We start from the raw sequence: 23829 nt of genomic DNA on the forward strand, positions 1-23829 counted from the left end.
TATAATACAACTGTTTGGGTCACCCCTGATACGCTAAATAAATGCCCAGCACTGTATATAATACCTGTGCTTTTGTTAGAAATAACCCTGTCAAGTATGAGCCAGTGGCTAAAGCATCTGGGCCTGGGGTTAAGAATTGTGGAACCCCAAGCAAGAAGCTTATGGGTGAAAAGCTTTCATCTGACCATTTCTACAAAATATATATATACCTCTTGTTGCTCAGATCTGAGAGGGTGGGGCAACTGGAAGAACTGGTTGGTCGGCTGGTTTTACTGGAAAAGCCAAAAAGGGAGAGGAATTAAAACAATGGCAAAAAGGAAAATCTCTGACCCATGATTTGCTGATAACAAAGCCTTCTTACCCCAACCCACTCCCATCTCTGCTTCTAGAGTGAGGTTTTTCTCAGACCTTCTCAGGCTTGTTGTCGTATTTGACCCACAAAGGATGAATGTTCCTACAGCAGCATTTCTCAACCTGGGGTCGGGACCCCTGAGGGGGTTGTGAGGGGGTGTGAGAGGGGTCACCAAACACTATTAGAAACCACAGTATTTTCTGTTGGTCATGGGGGTTCTGTGTGGGAAGTTTGGCCCAATTCTATTGTTGTTCAGAATGCTCTTTGATTGTAGGTGAACTATAAATCCCAGCAACTCTCAAATGTCAAGGTCTATTTCCCCCAAATTCCACCAGTGTTCACATTTGAGCATGTTCAGTATTCGTGCCAAGCTTGATCCAGATCCATCATTGTTTGAGTCCACAGTTCTCTCTGGATGTAGGTGAACTACAGCTCCAAAACTCAAGGTCAATGCCCACCAAAACCTTCCAGTATTTTCTGTTGGTCATGGGAGTTCTCTGTGCCAAATTTGGTTCAGTTCCATCATTGGTGGAGTTCAGAATGCTCTTTGATTGTAGGTGAACTATAAATCCCAGCAACTACAACTCCCAAATGACAGGATCAATTTCCCCCAACCCCACCAGTATTCAAATTTGGGCATATCAGGTATTTACAATATGATTCATAACAGTAGCAAAATTACAGTTATGATGTAGCAGTGAAAATACTTTTATGGTTGGGGGTCACCACAACATGAGGAACTGTATTAAAGGGCCATGGCATTAGGAACGTTGAGAAGCACTGCCCTACAGAGAAATATCAATGCACAGAGCCTTTCAAGCACAAGAAGCCATGGTGAACTTCCGAGTTTCTGTTGTAGTTTTGTAGAGTCAAATATTTTGACTCTACAAAAGTTATTCTAAGACAGTGTTTCTCAACCTGGGAGTCGGGATCCCTGGGAGGGTCGTGAGGAGGGTGTCAGGAGGGTCGCTAAAGTCCATCAGAAAACACAGTATTTTCTGTTGGTCTTTGGGGGTTTGTGTGGGAGGTTTGTACCCATTCTATTGTTTGATTGGGGGGTCACCAGAACATTTTTTTTTAAAAAATTCAGGAATCAGGATATCTTTGTGCTATTTTGGACAAGCATAAGAAACCAGGCAAAGGTTCCATATTATTTGAGGAGTGTATTGGAGTTGGAAGAGATCACAAGAGCCATCCATTTCTACCCCCTGCCATGCAGAAACACCCAATCAAAGCCCCATTGGATTGCTGACCAAAAAGTTGGCAGTGTGGTGAGCTCCCCCTGTTAGCTCCAGCTTCTCATGCGGGGACGTGAAAGAAACCTCCCTCAGGATGGTAACACATCCAGGCGTCCCTTGGGCAACGTCCTTGCAGACGGCCAATACTCTCACACCAGAAGCGACTTACAGTTGCTCAAGTCGCTCCTGACATGAGAGAGAGAGGGGAAAAAACCACAACACGAGGAGCTGTATTAAGGGGTCAGCGTATTAGGAAGGTTGAGAACCACTGATTTAAAATAATGCAAGGCTTGTAAGTTGAAGTCCAGAACACCTGGAGAGCTGACGTTTGCCCAAAACTCCCTTTTGAGGGGCTTCCTGGTATGGAAACAGAGTGGCAGCCTGGGCCAAGAGGGAAAGGAGAGCTTGGCAGAGGCAGCCCTGTCGCAAGGGAGGGGAGGTGCCAGTTCAGCCAGGCGCCCTTTGCTCGGCTGGGGTGGGGAAGGAGAAAAGAGAGAGGGAGGGAGGGAGAGAGGGAGGGGCCTGCAGGTGAGGGACCTGGGCGCCCCCTCCCCAGCCAGCCCCGCCCTCGCCCTGCCTTGGGGAGAGCCGCGCGTCCGCCATGGAGGCTGCTTGGGTGAGCCAGCCCTGCCCTGCCCCGCTTTGGGGGCGCCGTCGGGTTTCTTGCTGGGAAAGGCGGGGGGGTGGGTCGCTTTTGGGCTCCCCGTTGGCTTGTTCTGGGAGAGAAGCGGTTTCTCACTTACCATTCCCATTGCTTAAAGTCTAAGCAAGTCAGTGCTCCCTGTGGCCATGAATGTAGGGGTCGGGGGGGGGGGGGGGAGTTTGAAGTATCCAGGGAGTTCCTTCCAAAAGTGTGTGTGTGTGTATATATGTTAAAGGTAAAAGGTTTCCCCTGACATTAAGTCCAGTCGTATCCGACTCTGGGGGTTGGTGCTCATTTCCATTTCTAAGCTGAAGAGCCAGCGTTGTTCATAGACACCTCCAAGGTCATGTGGCCGGCATGTCTGAGTCGCCTCTGAGACTCAGAGAGACTCAGAGCCTCTAACCGCTCTGAGTCGCCTAAGGGCTGAGAAGAGCGGTATACAAATGAAGTAAATAAATAATAAATGTCTGCATGGAGCGCACTTACCTTCCTGCCTGAGCGGTACCTATTGATCTACTCACACTTGCATGTGTGAGTAGGAGAGTCCATTTTCTAGGGGTGTGTTGGGTTGAAGGAGGAAAACAATTTCCCCCTGTTCTCCTGTTATTTCCTCCATCCATGTCCCCGTTGTGGAAACAACCCCCATTTATGAGATGAGGGAGAATATCTATCAAAAACAGGGGAAATGGTTTTCCTCCTTCAGCCCCCCCCCCCCATAAAATGGGACTATCCTTCTCTCTCTAGTTCACCCTAATGGCCTCCGAACTGATAATGGAACAGTACCATTGAGCTGTGGAAGTGGAAAGGTGTCAAGAGGCATTAATTCTACATCATGAAATAGCATAACTGGGAGAAAAGTGTATGGAACATGATATTAAATGGCTTAAAGAGGGTACACAATCAAAAAGCATGCCCATGCACACTTGAAGTGAAGAAAGCTCCAAAAATCTCAATAAAAAGTCATGTTTTGACTTGGTCTTGGAAAGAAGACAACCTTTGTGCCCATGGGACTTCCAGAGGGCACCACAGCTGAGAAGACCCTTTCTTTAGCACACAGGGGAACAGTTTTCTCACCCTTCTGTGCAAACAGGGTTGGAATAAAAAGGTATGTCACTGTCATGTTCTTGCAAGTTGTTTGATGAAGACTCTAACTTGGGCTGTAAGAAAAAAAATGCCACCAACTTGAATTATAGTGTCTTATGTTTTAGCACAGTGGTTCTCAACCTGTGGGTCCCCAGATGTTTTGGTCTTCAACTCCCAGAAATCCTAACAGCTGGTAAACTGGCTGGGATTTCTGGGAGTTGCAGGCCAAAACACCCAGGGATCCACAGGTTGAGAACCCCTGCCTGTGGGTCCTGGAAGATGACATCATTGCTACCTATATGAACATAGTGAGATTGTTTGCCATCCCCTTCAACTAGACAGGAAATTAGGGTTTTAACTGTACCTCTTTGAGTCCCACCCAGTCAGATGTTTTAGGCATGGATTTCTACATTGCTAGGGGGTAGTCTAGATTAAACTTGAAGGAATCTTCCAACTTTATCACTCTATGTTTCTAATATGTGTTTCCTCATATCATTACATTTTTCCTAATCTTCTTCACTTTCTACAGTCATCTTAGAAAAATTCAAGGGTCAAATCCTCCTTAGCCATGAGGCAAACAGTATGGCTTCCCTTTCTCCAGGTTTTTCTTCTCTGTAGAAATGATGATTGTATAGCACAGAGTTTCTCAAACTGTGCTCCTCCAGATGTTTTGGACTTCAGCTCCCACAATTCCTAACATCTGGTAAGGTGGCTGGGATTCCTGGGAGCTGAAATCTAAAACACCTGGAGGAGCACAATTTGAGAAACACTGGTATAGCACATGCTTTTTTCTTTTTTAGCAAGTCCTCCAACAATATATAAAAAACACCCTAGCACAACTTTATAGTGGGAATTGTAGTATATCAAGAGGTGTTTTCATTTTTTTTTTGTATATCTTTGTTTTCCCCCTTAGGACCTCTCTTTTTGGATTGCTGGGGTGGTAGTGGCGGCATCTACCCTGCTGTTGCTTTTTAAAGCAATGGGACCTAAGGCAAAAAGAGCTCTGGTGACCTTACAAGATCCAAATATCAAGTATCCCTTGCCGTTGATAGAGAGAGAGGTGAGTTGTCTGTAATGTGATTTCACAATATTAATCTGTTTTTAATGTAAGACTTGTCTTTCAAGCCCTATCTACTTGTAAAGACAGCAGCTGTCTAGATTGGGATAATTTTAACTAGCACTGCCATGGACTGAGCTAGAGACCTTTCGTGTGGATCCAGCTCCTCCCTGAAATTTGCAAGGAAAGTGTAAACCTTATTTTGATTGTGGTATTTGGATGCCATGAAACTCTGGGGAGGAGGGTGTAAACTTTCTTTGGATTGTGGCAATCCAAAATTGTCTCAATTTTTCATTTCAACAGGAGATCAGCCACGATACCAGGAGATTTCGGTTTGGTCTACCCTCATCAGAACACATATTAGGCTTACCTGTAGGTAAGTCTAGCTTTGTCTTATTTTATAATTGATTTCTCAAATAGGGCCTTTTCAGCCATAACCCACACAACCTATCCTGCCTTTTGATTGACTTTCCCTGATATTGTATCTGCTGAGTACATTTAGATTTATGCTGGAATGTTAGAGAAAAGTAGTAAATATTGATTTGTATGAAGTATTGAGAAAGCAGGAATGTAGTAACCTTGGTTTGTTAAGTAGGGTCTTCTGAAGTCTGGCTACTCTTTTCTGTATAAACGTGAATAAAGTTTCTTTCCTCTCCATTTTAACTGTGCTGAAACTGTGGTCTTGATGCTTGGAATTGTGATGGATACTTATGTATCTGGCATGTAGGATCTTGTTGTTGTTGTTCATTCGTTCAGTTGTCTCCGACTCTTCGTGACCTCATGGACCAGCCCACGCCAGAGCTCCCTGTCGGCCGTCACCACCCCCAGCTCCTTCAAGGTCAGTCCAGTCACTTCAAGGATGCCATCCATCCATCTTGCCCTTGGTCGGCCCCTCTTCCTTTTGCCTTCCACTTTCCCCAGCATAATTGTCTCCTCTAGGTTTTCCTGTCTCCGCATGATGTGGCCAAAGTACTTCAACTTTGTCTCTAGTATCCTTCCCTCCAATGAGCAGTTGGGCTTTATTTCCTGGAGGATGGACTGGTTGGATCTTCTCGCAGTCCAAGGCACTCTCAGAACTTTCCTCCAGCACCACAGCTCAAAAGCATCGATCTTCCTTCGCTCAGCCTTCCCTAAGGTCCAGCTCTCACATCCGTAGGTTACTACAGGGAATACCATGGCTTTGACTAGGCGGATCTTTGTTGTCAGTCTGATGTCTTTGTTGTCAGTCTGAGTCTGCTGTGCTGCTGTAAGGGGCAATAAAGATCTCCAGCCTGCTCCCAGGACTCCTTGTGAGTAGCCAGCAGCCCAGGCCTCCTCCAGTGGGGTGTGACTCAGCACCTGCAAGGAGGCCTCTACTTCTATAAAGCTGAGCCCACAGGCCTGCCAGGGACTGAGTCTGCTGTGCTGCTGTAAGGGGCAATAAAGATCTCCAGCCTGCTCCCAGGACTCCTTGTGAGTAGCCAGCAGCCCAGGCCTCCTCCAGTGGGGTGTGACTCAGCACCTGCAAGGAGGCCTCTACTTCTATAAAGCTGAGCCCACAGGCCTGCCAGGGACTGAGTCTGCTGTGCTTGCTGTGAAGGGGCAATAAAGATCTCCAGCCTGCTCCCAGGACTCCTTGTGAGTAGCCAGCAGCCCAGGCCTCCTCCAGTGGGGTCTGACTCACCATCTCACCATCTGAGACGCCTGTCATCGCGTCTTCCATCTCCACTGTCATCGCGTCTTCCATCTCCACTCCTGGAAGGACTAGCATTGACCATCCCACCATCTTAACTTGCTGCCATCCGACTGTCCATCTCCATTTCCAGTTAAGACTGGTGATAGAGTTTTCCCCCCTTGGAGCCTGCACTGGTTGAGGACCGGCGACCACCTACTTCAGCCGGCGGGGTTGTCTGCAGCAGCTAGAGGCCAACTGGTCGGGCTGCAATACCTACGACGACTGGTGGTGCTGTACTATTGGGGCTGTGACAGTGTGCTCCATCTGCAGTTAAGAACTTCTTGTGCAGTCCTCCAGGACCCCCTAATGTGCGGTGGCGGCTGCGGGCTTGCTATCCATCCTGGCTTGGTTGTGGTGTAATTGTGAAGCTGCTTTTTTACTGCTTACTGTTTGTTTGAGACCAGTCGCCAGTTGCCAACTGTCATTATAGACACCCTCGGCTTGCCAAGGGTCAGTTGCCCTTCCATCCACCCAACAAACAGGAATATATTCCAACCTCCAGTAGTACAGCCGTACTCCATCCTGGGCAGTGGCTCTAGGGGGGTTATTGTGTGTTTGGTGCTACTGTTCCACCTATGTGCAGAGAAGACTGTCAACAGCTGCAGATTGACTGAAGGCATCAGTAGAGGAACTATACGGCTCCCTCCTGGAGCCCGAGGTCCTGCTGCGAATATCTCTCAAGCTACTGTGATTTGCACCTGGCACTTTTTCCTATGCCCCTACTTAATGTCAATTACACTGCCAATCTGCCAACTTCTTGCCAATAAGAATTGCACTGTGTAGGAATACCTCTGTAGTCTAATCCCTCATTGCACTGTTATGAAAGATGACTTGTTAGCACTCCAGCACTTTAATTAACGGTGAGATCTCTGTTAGTTACTAATGTCAATGGTGCTATTGTGCGGTCACTTTAATTTTGCATTTGCACTTTACATCGTGTATTATATAATCACTCCCAACAATGGTCAAATGGCCGGGAAAATTGGAGATGGTTTTATAAGGCGGAGGAATTGAACTACAACAATGGCGGAAATGATGGTTTAACAACCGCCAGGGCTATTGACATATCATATAATAGCGCACTAGTGAACTACCAGGATATGGAGAATGATAGAGGGGGGAGGGAGGGAGGGAGTTCCGGTGCTTGGGGGGCCCCCATCGAGGTGATGATGGGGAGGGGGAGATACGGGAAAGGGAGAGTTAAAAAACCAATTCGGCCAATTCGTGAGCAAACCTTAAGAAAAATTCCAAAATGTCCTCCCGACATGGTAAACTTGGGTTCCAAGGTAGACGGTCCTCCCGGATTAAAGGTGGTGCTGTTGAACGCCAGGTCTGTCAATGGTAAAACATCAACCATTCAGGATTTAATCCTGGATGAAAAGGCAGACCTGGCGTGCATCACGGAGACCTGGTTGGACGAGGCTGGAGGGGTTAATCTCACCCAGCTTTGCCCACCAGGTTATGCCGTGCAACACCAACCGAGATCCGGGGGGCGGGGAGGCGGAGTTGCAATAGTCTATAAAGATTCCATCTCCTTGGTCAGGGGCCCGGCCTTACAGTCGACCTTGTTTGAATGTGTCCACCTGAGGCTAGGAGACCGGGACAGAATAGGGCTGTTGTTGGTGTACCGACCACCCCGCTGCACCATGGCCGCCCTACCTGAGCTTGCAGAGTTGGTCTCGGGCCTGGCATTGGAGTCCCGGCGGCTTGTAGTGCTGGGGGACTTCAATGTCCATGCAGAGACCACTCTTTCAGGAGCTGCTCAGGACTTCATGGCTTCCATGGCAACTATGGGGCTGTCCCAATTAATATCTGGCCCTACCCACTGTGCTGGACACACACTTGACTTGGTCTTCTGTCAGGGCTGGGAAGAAGGTGGCGGTGTGGAGGAGTTATCAATCTCCCCTTTGCCATGGACTGACCACCACCTGATCAAGTTTAGACTTGCTGCAACTTCTAACCTCCGCAGGGGTGGTGGACCCATTAAGATGGTCCGCCCCAGGAGGCTTATGGATCCAGAAGGACTCCTGATGGCTCTTGGGGATGTTTCCGCTGCCTTGGATGGTGATTCTGTCGATGCCCTGGTCGCTCACTGGAATAGGGAGTTGACTAGGGCAATAGACACGATTGCTCCGGAGCGCCCCCTCTTAAGTCGCCGAGCGAAACCGGCCCCTTGGTTCAACGAGGAGCTGGTGGAGCTAAAGCGAACAAAGAGGTGGCTAGAGAGCGTGTGGAGGAAACAGCCCAGCGAGTCAAACCGAACACGCCTACGCCTCTATCTAAGGGCGTATGGCGCGGCAATAGAGGCCGCGCAAAATGCTTTCTACTCGGCCAATATTGCGTCCGCAAGGAACCGTCCGGCAGAGCTGTTCCGAGTAGTCAGAGGGTTGTTGAATCCCACCTTGAGTGGGTCCCCTGACGACTCGACAGCGCGCTGTGAAGCATTTGCTCAGTACTTTGCGGACAAAGTCGCTTTGATCCGCGTGGGCTTTGACACCACATTAACTGCAGTCTCTGAGGATGTAACTCAAGCATCTGCTTGTCCAGTTTTGTTGGATTCGTTTCGATCTGTTCAACTCGACGAGGTCATCAGGGTTCTGGGAGAGGCGAGGCCCACCACATGCATCCTAGACCCCTGCCCTTCCTGGCTGGTAAAAGAAGCCAGAGGGGGTTTGGCAGAGTGGGTAAAGGTGGTGGTTAATGCCTCCCTTCGGGAAGGCAAGATTCCAGCCAGCTTAAAACAAGCTGTCATCAAACCGCTGTTGAAAAAACCATCACTAGACCCCACTCAATTCGTCAACTTTCGGCCAGTCTCCAATCTCCCCTACTTGGGCAAAGTCCTGGAACGTGTGGTGGCCTCGCAACTCCAGGAATTCCTGGTGGACACGGACTATCTAGATCCGTCACAGTCTGGCTTTAGGCCGGGACATGGTACTGAGACAGCCTTGGTCGCCTTAGTTGATGATCTGCGCCGGGAACTGGACAGGGGGAGTGTGTCCCTGTTAGTTCTGCTGGACCTCTCTTCGGCCTTCGATACCGTCGACCACGGTATCCTTCTGGGACGCCTCGCGGGAATGGGTCTCGGGGGTACTGCCTTGCAGTGGCTCCGGTCCTTTCTCGAGGGTCGCTCCCAGAAGGTGTCACTAGGGGACTCCTGCTCGACTCCTCGGCCATTGTACTGTGGAGTCCCGCAGGGCTCAATACTGTCCCCTATGTTGTTTAACATATACATGAAGCCGTTGGGAGAGATCATCCGGAGTTTTGGGGTGCGATGTCATCTGTACGCAGATGATGTCCAACTCTATCACTCATTTCCACCTGCCACTAAGGAGGCTGTTCAGGTCATGAACCGGTGCTTGGCTGCTGTCACGGACTGGATGAGGGACAACAGATTGAAACTAAATCCAGACAAGACAGAGGTACTCCTGGTCAGTCGTAAGACCGAACAGGGTACGGGGTTACAGCCTGTGTTGGACGGGGTCACACTCCCCCTAAAAGCACAGGTACGCAGTCTGGGAGTTCTCCTGGATTCATCGCTGAGCCTGGAACCCCAGGTTTCAGCGGTGGTCAGGGGAGCATTCGCACAATTAAAACTTGTGCGCCAGCTGCGTCCGTACCTTGGGAGGGCTGACTTGGCCACGGTAGTACACGCTTTGGTTACATCCCGCTTAGATTACTGCAACGCTCTCTACGTGGGGTTGCCTCTGAAGACTGCCCGGAAGCTGCAGCAAGTACAACGCGCGGCAGCCAGATTACTAACGGGTGCGGGATACAGGGAGCACACCACTCCGCTGTTACTCGAACTCCACTGGCTGCCGATTAGCTTCCGAGCACAATTCAAAGTGCTGGTGTTAACCTATAAAGCCCTAAACGACTCCGGCCCTGTTTACCTCTCCGAACGTATTCTCCCCTACGAACCATCAAGACCACTAAGATCGTCTGGAGGGGCCCTGCTCTCGGTCCCTCCGCCTGCACAAGCACGGCTGGTGGGGACGAGGGACAGGGCCTTCTCGATGGTGGCCCCTCGACTTTGGAACTCCCTGCCATTAGAGATTAGAACTGCCCCCTCCCTCATGACGTTCAGGAAACTAACAAAGACCTGGTTGTGGAACGCGGCATTTGACAACTGATTTAATTCTTTGCCCACATGAAAGGAGGATGATGAATGTGATTGTGATGGTGTTGGACGATTTGGCTCTTTTAACTAGGATGTTAATATTTTAATGTGTATGGTGCTGATATTTTAATCGTGTAATGAAGTGGCATTGTGTTGTTATTGTATATTTTTTGTATGTTAACACATGTTGTGAACCGGTCCGAATCCCTCTTTGAAGGTGAGAGGGTCGGTATATAAAACCTCGAAATAAATAAATAAATAAATAAATGTCTCTACCCTTTACTATTTTATCGAGACTGGACATTGCTCTCCTCCCAAGAAGTAAGCGTCTTCTGATTTCCTGGCTACAGTCTGCATCTGCAGTAATCTTTGCGCCTAGAAATACAAAGTCTGTCACAGCCTCCACGTTTTCTCCCTCTATTTCCCAGTTGTCTGTCAATCTTGTTGCCATAATCTTGGTTTTTTTGATGTTTAGCTGCAACCCAGCTTTTGCGCTTTCTTCTTTCACCTTGATTAGAAGGCTCCTCAGCTCCTCCTCGCTTTCGGCCATCAGAGTGGTGTCATCTGCATATCTGAGGTTGTTAATGTTTCTTCCAGCAATTTTCACCCCAGCCTTGCATTCATCAAGCCCCGCACATCGCATGATGTGTTCTGCATACAAGTTAAAAAGGTTGAGTGAGAGTATGCAGCCTTGCCGGACGCCTTTCCCAATCTTGAACCAGTCTGTTGTTCCGTGGTCAGTTCTGACTGTGGCTGCTTGGTCCTTGTACAGATTCCTCAGGAGAGAGACAAGGTGGCTTGGGATGCCCATCCCACTAAGAACTTGCCACAATTTATTATGATCCACACAGTCAAAGGCTTTAGAGTAGTCAATGAAGCAGAAGTAGATGTTTTTCTGAAACTCCCTGCCTTTCTCCATTATCCAGCGGATATTGGCAATCTGGTCTCTCGTTCCTCTGCCTTTTCTAAACCCAGCTTGAACATCTGGCAACTCTCGCTCCATGTATTGCTGGAGTCTTCCTTGCAGGATCTTGAGCATTACCTTACTGGCATGAGAAATAAGGGCCACTGTAAGGGCCACTCCAGCAAAGGATCACCGCCTTGTTGTGGCGCTGGAGCTTGAGCACCTCAATGATGTCATGAGCGAAACCGTGAAGGGCCACCCAAGACGGGATGGTCGTGGCAGAGAGGTCAGACCAAGCGTGATCCCTGGGAAAGGCAACGGCAAACCACCCCAGTATCCCTGCCAAGAAAACTAAATGGACCAGTACAACCAGAGATATGTCGGTATGCCCTTGGAAGATGGGACTCCCAGGTCGGAAGATGGCCAAAATGCTACTGGGGAGGAGCAGAGGATAAGTTCAACTAGCCCCAGATGTGATGACGCAGCTAGCTCAAAGCCGAAAGGAAGGCTAGCGGCCGACGGTACTGGAGGTGAACGACGAATCCGATGCTCTAAAGATCAACACACCATAGGAACCTGGAATGTAAGATCTATGAGCCAGGGCAAATTGGATGTTGTTATTGGTGAGATGTCAAGACTAAAGATAGACATTTTGGGAGTCAGCGAACTGAAATGGACTGGAATGGGCCACTTCACATCAGATGACCACCAGATCTACTACTGCGGACAAGAGGAACATCGAAGAAATGGAGTAGCCTTCATAATTAATAAGAAATTCGCTAAAGCAGTGCTTGGATATAACCCAAAAATGACAGAATGATCTCAATTCGAGTGCAAGGAAAGCCTTTCAACATCACAGTGATCCAAATATACGCCCCAACCACAGCTGCTGAAGAAGCAGAAGTAGATCACTTCTATGAGGATCTGCAGGACCTACTGGATAATACACCAAAAAGAGACATTATTTTCATTACAGGAGACTGGAATGCCAAGGTGGGAAGTCAAATGACAACTGGGATCACAGGCAAGCATGGTCTGGGAGAACAGAATGAAGCGGGACGCAGGCTGATAGAATTTTGCCAGGAAAACTCGCTGTGTATAACAAACACTCTCTTCCAACAACCTAAAAGATGGCTTTACACATGGACTTCACCAGATGGTCAGCACCGAAATCAGATTGACTACATCCTTTGCAGCCAAAGGTGGCGGACATCCATCCAGTCGGTGAAAACAAGACCTGGGGCTGACTGTAGCTCAGATCACGAACTTCTTATTGCTCAATTTAAAATAAAACTAAAGAGATCAGGGAAAATACACAGACCAGTTAGATATGATCTCACTAACATTCCTAGCGAATATACAGTGGAAGTGAAGAACAGATTTGAAGGGCTAGATTTAGTAAACAGAGTCCCAGAAGAACTATGGACAGAAGTCCGCGACATTGTTCAGGAGGTAGCAACAAAGTACGTTCCAAAGAAAAAGAAAACCAAGAAGGCAAAATGGTTGTCTGCTGAGACACTGGAAGTAGCCCAAGAAAGGAGGAAAGCAAAAGGAAACAGTGATAAGGGGAGATATGCCCAGTTAAATGCGCAATTCCAGAGGTTAGCCAGAAGAGATAAGGAACTATTTTTAAATAAGCAATGCATGGAAGTGGAAGAAGACAACAGAATAGGAAGGACAAGAGACCTTTTCCAGAAAATTAGAAACATTGGAGGTAAATTTCAGGCAAAAATTGGTATGATAAAAAACAAAGATGGCAGGGACCTAACAGAAGCTGAAGAGATCAAGAGAAGGTGGCGAGACTATACAGAAGATCTGTATAGGAAGGATAATAATATCGAGGATAGTTTTGACGGTGTGGTGAATGAATTAGAACCAGACATCCTGAGGAGTGAGGTTGAATGGGCCTTAAGAAGCATTGCTAACAACAAGGCAGCAGGAGACGACAGGATCCCAGCTGAACTGTTTAAAATCTTAAAAGATGATGCTGTCAAGGTGATGCATGCCATATGCCAGCAAATATGGAAAACACAAGAATGGCCATCAGACTGGAAAAAATCAACTTATATCCCCATACCAAAAAAGGGAAATGCGAAAGACTGCTCAAACTTCCGTACAGTAGGATCTTAGCTGTCCTGTTTTAACCTCCTCCTATACATTCCTGTATGCTCTTTGTGTTACTTTTCCTTTTGCAAATGAGTCTATCTCCATGTGATTTGATTTGTGTATATGTGTATTTTATTAGGACATGCTCAGAACAGAACCCGGAACTTTGTTGTGTACTGTTTTAACTGAAATCTGTTTTTTTTCTGGTTTGGAATTCTTGAATAGGGAGAGGGCACAGGCTTGCTTCTGGTTGTCAGGAAGTGTCAAGGGTGCCCTTTAGTATCTGTGTTGTGCCATGGGTGCAAACTTACTTGGACTGTGGTGTGGCAGCTCAACGTTGCAGGATTCTTGCTGTTTGATCTGTCTAAGTTGGGGTAACAATTTTTGACATGGGTGGAATAGCAAAATGGTCACCTGAATATTTCATTGCAGAGATTGGATCAGCTCTGCACTGGAGGTGAGGTAAATAAATTCTGTTTTATATACAGCATTGTAACAGGCACATATTTTATGGTGAGCCAATCAAGCAATGGCTTCCTTATATAGCCAGTTATGCCATGCAGTAAATCCTGCATAACACTAAGAAAAGGCAGATTTTATTGTGACCAAAATAAAATGTCACTAGAGACAAACTAAAGCTGCATTTTGTGTAGACCTTCCTGGTAATAAAGCCCTTTGAACACAGTTGGACATAGTTCTGAATAAACATATTTGGGATTGCACTGTAAGGCCGATATTTAGTTGACTTGTGCAAACATGTGAGGCATCAAAGTATGACCCATATATCCCTTAGGCTTAAGGGAATGTTTTGTGGTTTGTATGTGTTCACATGCAGGTATATTTTTCTCTGGCAGTATTGCTCAGATACCTTTTACTATAAGGCACAGTTGGTTAGGGCATTTAAGGAATGTCAAATGTGTGCCAATTCTGAATTAATTGATGTAGTCATCAGAAAGAGAAAGTAATGATTTTTATACATCACAATTAGCCTATAAACTACAACAAAACACTCACAGATAAATCAGTGGAGGAGAAAAACATAACCAGTAATCAAGTATTTAAAAACCCCTCAGTAGTTAAAAGACATATTAAAATACCATCATGATTTAAAATATCAAGGACATTTTAAATAGCTCACACATGCATACTCCATAAAGAGGTTCCTTGCAGCCAGTTAATCATTAAATGCTTGTTTGAATAGACATATCTTTCCCTGTCAGTGAAAGCAGGGCAGAGAGGGTCAGCCTAGTATTTCATGAAAGGCTCTTCCACGTATCCTCAACAGAAAGCCTTGTAATGATGCCAAGATGAAGGAATAGCTGTCTTCTGGAGCACTTAATGCTTTGGCATTTCATTTAGGGAGAAACAGTCTTTCAGATCATATGATGTTTATTGAAGTTTAAAAAATATTTCATCATAATATATAATGCCCTTGCTTTTAGTGAAGTAAACATTTTTGAGATTAGTAAAAATATATAGGTATAAATAGGTGACCTGTCAGGTAGTGAAAATTAACAAAGCATATCTGTGTTTCAGTCTGTTACATGTCAAACCTTGCAAACTATGATCTAAATCCAGTTGCTAGTTTCAACTGGAGTAGATCATAGAATCATTGAGTTGGAAGAGGCCTCGTGGGCCATCCAGTCCAACCCCCTGCCAAGAAGCAGGAAAATTGCTTTCCATTGAGTTGAATTATTGGGACTTAGCAATAAGTTACAACCAAGCTACAAAATGTAATTTGTATGGAGGCATGAGGAGTGCTAACTCGAGGAGCTCTCCATTAGAAAGCCACCTATTTACCAAGGGATGAAAAAGAGGATTGGTCCCAGGGCGGGATTAACCCAAATGCACAATTCCATAGGATGGATGATGATGCAGGTGGGGGCTTTCCTGGATCTCTTACCACACTCCCTAACCCCATCTGATGTTTGTGTGTGTGTTTTGCCATACCCAACGATGTACAGATAGAGATTCAATAAGTGTTGTAATGAGAGTTTCCTTCAAGTACTGGCTAAATGCCTACAGCTATTTCCTACAAAGATTGTTGATAGCAGGGACTTGGCCAGTGCTTGATGGAGCAGCTCCTCCAAATGATGCCCAATTCTTGATCTGGGTTAATCTGCCACTCATTGCTCTAAGTGAGATGGTGTGGTGCATGGTGAGTGAAGCACTGTCGTTAAGTCCTAACCTGACTTCCCAGCTCCAACTGGTAAGGCAAGGAAGGATTGACACATAGCTTTGGCTTACTTGCTTTGTCATTTCTGACCCCTAGGAGGAGGTAGGGGAGAAGAAAGACAAGAAGATAGAAAAAGAGAAGAGGGTCTTTTAGGCCACACTTTCCCCACAGGGTGGAAGTTTTCTGTTCTCGCCATCAAACCAACAACAAACAAAAAACAAACAAGCTAATAATGTTGGCTATTTTCAGGCAAATTGGAGCATGCAGCCCTTGGAGACTGTTTTTACAGCCATGAATTTCCACTGAAGTGTCTCCCCCCCCCTCCCCAGGGAATTTCCTTTTCTGGAAGACAACTTATCTTTCAAATAGGTTGGAATCACCCACTCTCCACCCCTCTTGTTTAAACAATCAAATCATACTCATTTTTAGATAACAGACATACCCCTCCGGCTGCTTTTTAAGGTTCTTGTTTCTTCCTACAGATTAGTAGTTGGTGAGATTTCTGGAGGTCCCAGATGCAGAAAATTGGTCCTTGACTCACTACAGGTGGCTGTCCACAATTATTCTGCCTGTTTAGCACCATAATGAACTCAGAATGATATTGTTGACGTATTTTTTCTTTCTCTAGGCCAGCATGTATATATCTCTTCCAAAGTTGCTGGAAACCTTGTGATCCGGGCCTACACTCCAGTTTCTAGTGATGAAGTGAAAGGTTATGTAGATTTAATTATTAAGGTATGCTTGAGCTGCTGTATTGAAGGTAGGCTAACCCATTTTTTAAAAGTTGCCTCGTTTATCATGCAAATGTGCATCCAATATTTGAAACCTGAAATGCAGGCATGGTGACATGGAAAACAATTTATATTCTAAAGTGGCATTATCCTTAAATTGGTGTCTCAAGAAACATGACATAAACAACAGCATATTTTTTCTTTGTTATATTTTGGAATGTACTTTTGAGTTAGTTTGGAAGTAGAGAATGGAGAATAAATACTGGAAATGAACTACAGCATTTCTTTTCCTGGTTGTGCCACTAGAAAGTATCTTACCCAGTTGATAGTAAAAAAATGAACCAACACTCAGTTTATTGGATAATTCATTCAAATGAACTTTGGAAAGGTGCTTTGAGAGTTTCAATACCTCCTTGTGTATATATTATCTGTTTATTTATTAACATTTATACAGTGTTTTACAAAACAAATATAATATTTAAATACAGCATACAGTATGACCAATCGCCAGCAATCCTGGGAATTATAGTACAAAACACATATGTGGAAACATTTGTTAGCCTAAATTTAATATAATCAGTGAGAATTTGTTAAGGCTACACTGAAATGTAAGCTTCGGTTATTAAGGTTGGGACCAACAATTAGACTTTACTTTAGAAGTTGTTACATTATCACAGATAATTCCAAGAAGCTTTCATCTTGTGAACTTTGACAATACACTTAATTCTTGTAGGGACATTTTGTAATGTATTCTGGTGTTAACTGCTGTAGCATTCATAAAACACACCTATTTCTAATGTGGCTTTGGATCAAAATCTTATCTGGAAAACAAGGAAGGGTTAAGTCCTCTGAATTCAGAGTCTAAAGTACAAAAGGGTAGCAGCAAGTGAGAAAGACCATGTTGTAGGTATATAGTACTTACAACCACACACCAAGCATTGCAGTGACTGTTTGTCACAGATAATAAAAGATGAGTAGCTGGAGGTGTGTGGGTGTGGGGGGGTGGGGGGTGGGGGGTGGTGGGTTGGACCTGCTTCATGCTTTGAGTAATGATAAAATAGCAATTTCATTTGCTGTAATATGAAAGTGCAGATATTGCTACTGTTGTTTTGCCTGTTTCCCAAATAGGTTTACTACAAAAATGTTCACCCTAAGTTTCCAGAAGGTGGAAAGATGTCCCAACATTTGGACAGTATGAAGGTTGGCGATACCATTGACTTCAGAGGGCCTAATGGGCTTCTGGTGTACAAGGGTTCAGGTACTATAATGCCAAAGAATGCACAAGTTAACAATAGTTGACAGGATGAAGAGAGCCCCCCCCCCCCCCCACACCAATAAATAAATTGGGATATATTTTTTTTTGCTGTCACTGTCCAATAGTTATGTCTGTGTTACCTTTTTGAACAAAATGTAAAAATTTTGTGGAGAGTGGTTGATAGAAGTGGGACATCATCAACATGGAGTGAGTGAGGTGGCTCCAGGATCTTCTGCCCAATTAATCATTTTGGCCTGATTGCGTGTGCGCCTCTTTATCATTCAAGTTATCACAAGCTCCACTGGAAACTGAAATAAATTGTAAACTATTCATTAAATTGTCAACTTCACTCCGACTTTCTCTTGAAAGCCTCTTAATACCTTCCCTCACAATGGCATTTGATGGTTTTTTTTTAAAACAGCAGTTAGTATCGCTGAACTGTGGCATGATCCTTTGAAAGTGTGCATGAAATTGCAGTCTTAAACAAACACTTTTTACTGTATTTTATTTGCTGGAGACAAAGCAAGGTAGGGCTCTATAGAAAGTTGGTTTTGTATGAATTATCTGTCAAGTAGAGCCAGGAAGTAATTCATGCAAACAAAAATAGGTGGAAAATACTTAATATTGGATTATACTCTAGCAGATCATATTACTTAACTGGTTTGGTCACCCAGTCTTGAGCAATCTGTTAAATAATAGGCATCTAATGGCTTAGATCCAGAGGTGCCTTGTGTGAGTGGCAAGGCAAACCTATCGTACTTGCACAAGGCAAGTGTCCAGAGGAGGGCACCTAAAATGATCAAGGGTCTGGAGAACAAGCCCTATGAGAAGCAGCTTATAGAGCTGGGCATATTTAGTCTGAAGAAGAGAAGGCTGGGAGGAGACATGATAACCATGTGTAAATATGTGAAAAGAAATCATGGGGAGGAGGGAGCAAGCTTGGTTTCTGCTGCCCTGGAGACTAGGACCGGAACAGTGGCTTCAAACTACAAGAAAGGAGATTCCATCTGAACATTAGGAAGAACTTCCTGACTGTGAGAGCCATTCAGCAGTGGAACTCTCTGCCCCAGAGGGTGAGGGAGGCTTTTAGAAAGAGGCTGGTTGGCCATCTGTCGGGGGTGCTTTGAATGCGACTTTCCTGCTTCTTGGCAGGGGGTTGGACTGGATGGCCCATGAGGTCTCTTCCAACTCTATGATTGATTCTACCAAATTATTCCAATTTCCTTGTTGCATTGCCCTTCATGCCCCATCCCATGCTACTCCAGAGGGTCTGTTAACCCTCAGGAGTGGGCTTGGATGTGTACAGGGAGCTCTGCAAATAGTGTGAAGAAGCCAGGGGATGGGGGAGCCTTATTATGTATACTCAATTCCAGATGCAATCCTAAATCTATTTACGTGAAAATAATGTCTGTTGAACTCAGTAGACTTACTTCCTGGCAAATTGTTGTGTTACCTTAATGAGCATTGGCTTAGTTGTAGTTATTAAACAGTGTTGCAATTGTATAGATTCATTTTTTGATTTGCACTGACATAATTTCACTTTCATGCAGGTAAATTTTCTATCAAGCCAGATAAGAAGTCACAAGCAAAGATAAAGCATGTAAAACACCTTGGAATGATAGCTGGAGGAACAGGTGGGCCATTTTCTTTGTTTTGAGAGTGTTCTTAGCTAGAGAACAGATAGGGCTGAAAACAAAATAATCAAATATAAGATGGTATTTTGGCCAGAAAATGGGTTATACTTTCTATCACTGATTTTTGATCTTCCTGGGAAATAAAGGCAGTTTTGAGGATATCTGGTCAATGTGGTAAACGTCAAAGGAAGTGCTTTTTTTAGGAAAGCATGATTCTGTTGTGACCAAAAGAGGTAATGCTTGAACTATGATTTTTTTAAAAAACTCTTTGGACCCCTTCATAGTTGATAATTCTTGGGAAGGTTCTGGAGCATATGATGGCATTTAAATTCTAGTTTCTAGAAGAAACAGGTAATCTCAAAGGCCAATGTACAACACCTTATGTCTGTTTATTGGCTAGATACATTTTGCAATGTGTTTTTAATTAATTTGTTTTTAAACTTTATAATTATAACTTGGTATTTTGTTGTCAGCCACTTTACACATGATTTGTAGTGGAAAAACAGTATTTAATGTTAGTAAAGTTAATAAAGCTACAATTATCAAGTTAATCTTCAGAAAGCTTGAGCATTTCTTGCTCCTTGGATATCTGGCATTCCACTGATGTACTTGCTTAATATCAATAATTTTTTTGGAGTTAAAAGTGCATATTAAAAGTGTAGGATAATACTGACCAACACACTTTTGAGTGTCTCAAACGTTAGATCTCTTTCCTGGTATATTTAACCTGCTGATTCCAAAAATGGCAGCTTTTTCTCCTCTATCAGCTCTATTTTATGGCATCTACCAGTTTTCATCTGCTCACTTGCAAAAAATCATGATAACCATATCTAAGAAATTAGAGCTGGTGCGGCCTATCCAATGCAATTTTCTGAATTGGTTCCCCAATAACCCCAGAAACAGGCCTAAGAACCAAGACACCAAGAATTGTTTCTGTTGCGCTGTGTAATAAAAATATAGTGCTTTTGATTTTATGTTTTTTGGTTGGTAATGCATAAATCTTGGATAAAATAGCCTAATCTTCTTCAATGTGTTACCTTCCTGAATGTGTTGGAATACAGTTCCCATAATGCCATCAAGTCTTGAGATGATAGAGTAATATCTGGAGACTAGGAATTTTGGGAAAAGGCTGATCAAAACAAATGTCAGAAATATTTCTCCTTACAGAAATGGCAAAACATAACCTTTGGTTTTGATAGGGATTACTCCAATGCTTCAGTTGATCCGTCACATCACAAAGGACTCCAGTGATAAAACAAAGTGTTTCCTCCTTTTTGCTAACCAGGTGAGTAGTCCTCCTAAATTACAGAGAAGCAGTGTGTAAGTCTTTTGCAACAAATGATTGTCCAGTGTTTTTTTTGCCAACTCAAATAATGCTGCTGTCATTCTTTATTGTCTTGAGTTTGTCAAAATTTGAATATCAAGCCTTTTTCCTTTCTGGGGCAGGATAGTGGTGGTGATGCCTGTGAGAGAGCCAAAACAGTAGTCGTAATGATAGCATACCACACAAAACATATCCCATGTGGCATGTTAGGTTAATGTCTGTGATGCATTAATATGCTCTTCTTCATGGTGATCTGGAATACTAATCAGTCCTGAGGAATCCTGCATCATATGCATTGCAATCTCTTCCCACTGAACAGGTAGCACTTGTATGTGCTTTCATATTTTACTGGCACATTTCAAGATACTCGAAAATGAGCCTATATTTTCCATATCAGTTGGGGAAATTTATTAGGAGTTGAAAAAGTCAATGTTTTTAAGTTATTGGGCTTGTGCAGATATCATTCTACGAGTGTGGATAATGAGATCTGAACGACCTTTGGGCAGGATTACCACCCAGCTTCAAGGTTTCCATGTGCATGGCCCTGGCATCATATGTAACTGAATTGCTTATTAAGGTGTGAGCGTTGGTACCTTTTTTGCCACAGCAGTTAAAAACTGAATGCGTGAAGACCCCGAAAAACTGGATTATTGGCTGAATGCTAACCACTGGCACTCCCTTGTCAAACAACTGGTTAGCAGGGTGTTAACTTTTTGTTTAAAAATAGGTCTTTGTACATGTTCTGTGGTATTAGGGTACATAGATTTTATAGAAAACTGGAGTATGGAAAAGTAAAACCTAGGAAACACGTTGCAGAAGACAGTGGCAAAGAAAAATATAAAGACCTTTCCTCTGTGATGCAGCGAGTGCGAATAAACCAGGGGTTTGGTGCAGGAGAATACAGGGAGAGAGATGATCTGGCAGATTTCCTGCAGTGAAAAGGAGAGGGAATTTGAAGAGTATGGAGAAGAGTTTCAATTCCAGATGCCTCAAAGAGGAATGTAGTCTTTTCTCTTTAGGCCATTACCTAAAGATAATTAAAGTTTATTTGCTCTGAAAGAACCCTTTGATCAGAAAAAGCTATAATTATTTGCCCTTTTGGGCATGGTGCTCTAAGGGACATCATCAGATTGCTTACATAGTCTTGTATAATTTTTTAAAATCATTTTTACTTAATTGGCTGAGCAAAATGAGTTTAATATGTGACATTCTCAGTTAGTGTCAGTAGTTGGCTGCTGGCTCTGTGCCATAGCCTGAACTCCAGTGCTCACTGTACTTCTGAATGCTTCTTGCTTCTCAGCAAATATGCTAAGCTGCTAATCTTTGAGATGGTTGTTCAGCATCCAATCTTCTACAGTGCTAACAAGGTGAAAGTGTGCAGCTAGTGAAGATAAAGAGCAATAATTCACAAAATTAGTGTGAGATTGAACTGTAATAAGTGCGTGTACATGGTGCATATTGAGACTCCATGAATGTTCAACTGGTCTTGTATTGATAGACAGAGCAAGACATATTGCTAAGACCAGAACTGGAAGATGTAGCAGCAAACCATCCAGACCAGTTTAAGCTGTGGTACACTTTGGACAGACCACCTCAAGGTAAACCACTAGCACTTACACAAACTAAAATAGCCCTCTTCCTTATACGCAAAGTTACAAGAGCAGAATTCTTCTGCAAGTGCGCAGTTCTGTGATGTTATCAATTTACTTTGCTATGATGGGAATTTTCTATCAAGTCCTTAAGGGTTTGTGAAAAGGGTTCCCTTTGCAAACATGTGCATGAATAATGTAATCCTGAATGATATTGCCAGAACTGGTATATCCCAAAGACCCTTCCAAAACAAGATATCATTTCAGTGGTAAGGCAAAAGCACCATGAGAAGAATTTCTACATTTATGTAGTGAGTGATAACACATTTAACAACAGTGGCATTTTATTTTGATATGATGGGGAAAGAAACACCTGCTATCAAGATTAACCACGTGTTCTGACTTATTTATTTTTGGTGAAAGAGAAGCTGGAGAGCAATATTGATATACTCTTCAGTGGAAAATGAAGTGTTTCTTGAACCCTGCATTTCTAAGGGGAAAAACAGGGGTAATCACTTATTTCAGTTGATGTTATCAGGTTTCCAGTTAGATTTGTATTTCTCTCAGTTTTCTACAAGTGAGGAGATAATGCCAAGTAACTACTCTGAATCCAGACCCCTGTTTTATCATTTTATCGGCTGTTTTTATTTCAGGATGGAAATATAGTTCTGGCTTTGTTACTTCAGACATGATAAAGGAACATCTCCCTCCTCCCGGCGATGACACACTGATTTTGATGTGTGGGCCTCCACCTATGATCCAGTTTGCTTGCCAGCCAAATCTTGAAAAGCTTGGTTATGCTAAAGAAAGCACTTTTGCTTATTAAATTTGGAGTGGTATCTTGCATCTGTGAATGGGCTCCAGTAACAAAATACTTAGATGTTTGACATATGATCAAATAAATAACTCTCTTTAGTTCTTCATGGATTTCTTATTGCATTCTCCATTCATGTTAAAAGAAATTTTAGTTTACATATTAATAGTACAATTATATACATGTTTAAGCAACAGTAAATCCTATTCAGTTTTATTATATTTAGTGCCGTTTTTGTCATCAGTGTGTGTATGGGAATGCACTGTGAACTGGTAATAGGTTATTTTGGAAATTAGCTCCACTCATCCTTAAAAACAAGTCTTAACAGTGTTGGCAGGTTGCACTTTATCACTGGTGGCACAATGGGTTTAACTGCAACTATAACTCCACCCTTGTGGTGGCAGGATTGCTGACTGGCAGGTCAGTGGTTCAAATCTGGGGAGAGCTTGTTGAGCTCCCTCTGTCAACTCCACCTCCCCATGCGGGGACATGAGAGAAGCCTCCCACAAGGATGGTAAAACATCAAACATCCGAGGGTCCTCTAGGCAACGTCCTTGCAGACGGCAGTTCTCTCACACTAGAAGCGACTTGCAGTTTTTTAAGTCACTCCTGACACGGAGGAAAAGAAAACCACACTCTGAGAACTTCCTTTCCTTAAAGAATTTGGGGCAGTGATTCTTGCACTCAACATTTACTGACGTGAGAAAGTGCCTTAAATTATATAGCTGCTTCTGTGTTAACAAATGCAACTGCTTTTATGTCTCTTTATTAAGGGGAAGAACACTGAACGCTGTTTATGTACACAGTAAATCATTTTATATCCTGCTCAAAATTTGAAGTCCTCATTAAGAAGGCAACCCTCTGTCCCCAATATATCAAAACATGCAAGTGTCTGAAAGTTAAAAAGAGAGTTTAGTTCCCCCATCCCCACCCCCCAATTGTGGTCCTCTTGAATAACAGACCTTTCTGTCTCTGGATTTTGACATGACTTCAACTACACCCTCAGTGAAATCCATCCCCTAGTTACAACTGGAAAATACTCTCCAAGTTAGGTTGCTGCACCTCTCATTTCTTTTGTGATGGTATAGCTAG

At 44.0% G+C, this 23829-nt stretch overlaps 1 protein-coding gene across 1 annotated transcript; it reads left to right on the forward strand.

Annotated features, from left to right (window-relative positions):
• Positions 1-2094: 2094 nt before the first annotated feature.
• Positions 2095-22844, forward strand: CYB5R2 (cytochrome b5 reductase 2). Its single transcript, XM_060766717.2, has 9 exons — positions 2095-2206; positions 4230-4376; positions 4677-4749; positions 16019-16125; positions 17250-17379; positions 18927-19010; positions 20210-20295; positions 21833-21932; positions 22577-22844. Exons 1-9 carry the CDS (start codon positions 2192-2194, stop codon positions 22747-22749), a joined length of 915 nt encoding a protein of 304 aa, XP_060622700.2. The 5' UTR covers positions 2095-2191; the 3' UTR covers positions 22750-22844.
• The last annotated feature ends 985 nt before the right edge of the window (positions 22845-23829 follow it).

The sequence above is a fragment of the Anolis sagrei genome, chromosome 1 (assembly GCF_037176765.1).
Source record: "Anolis sagrei isolate rAnoSag1 chromosome 1, rAnoSag1.mat, whole genome shotgun sequence".
NCBI lineage: Eukaryota > Metazoa > Chordata > Lepidosauria > Squamata > Dactyloidae > Anolis > Anolis sagrei.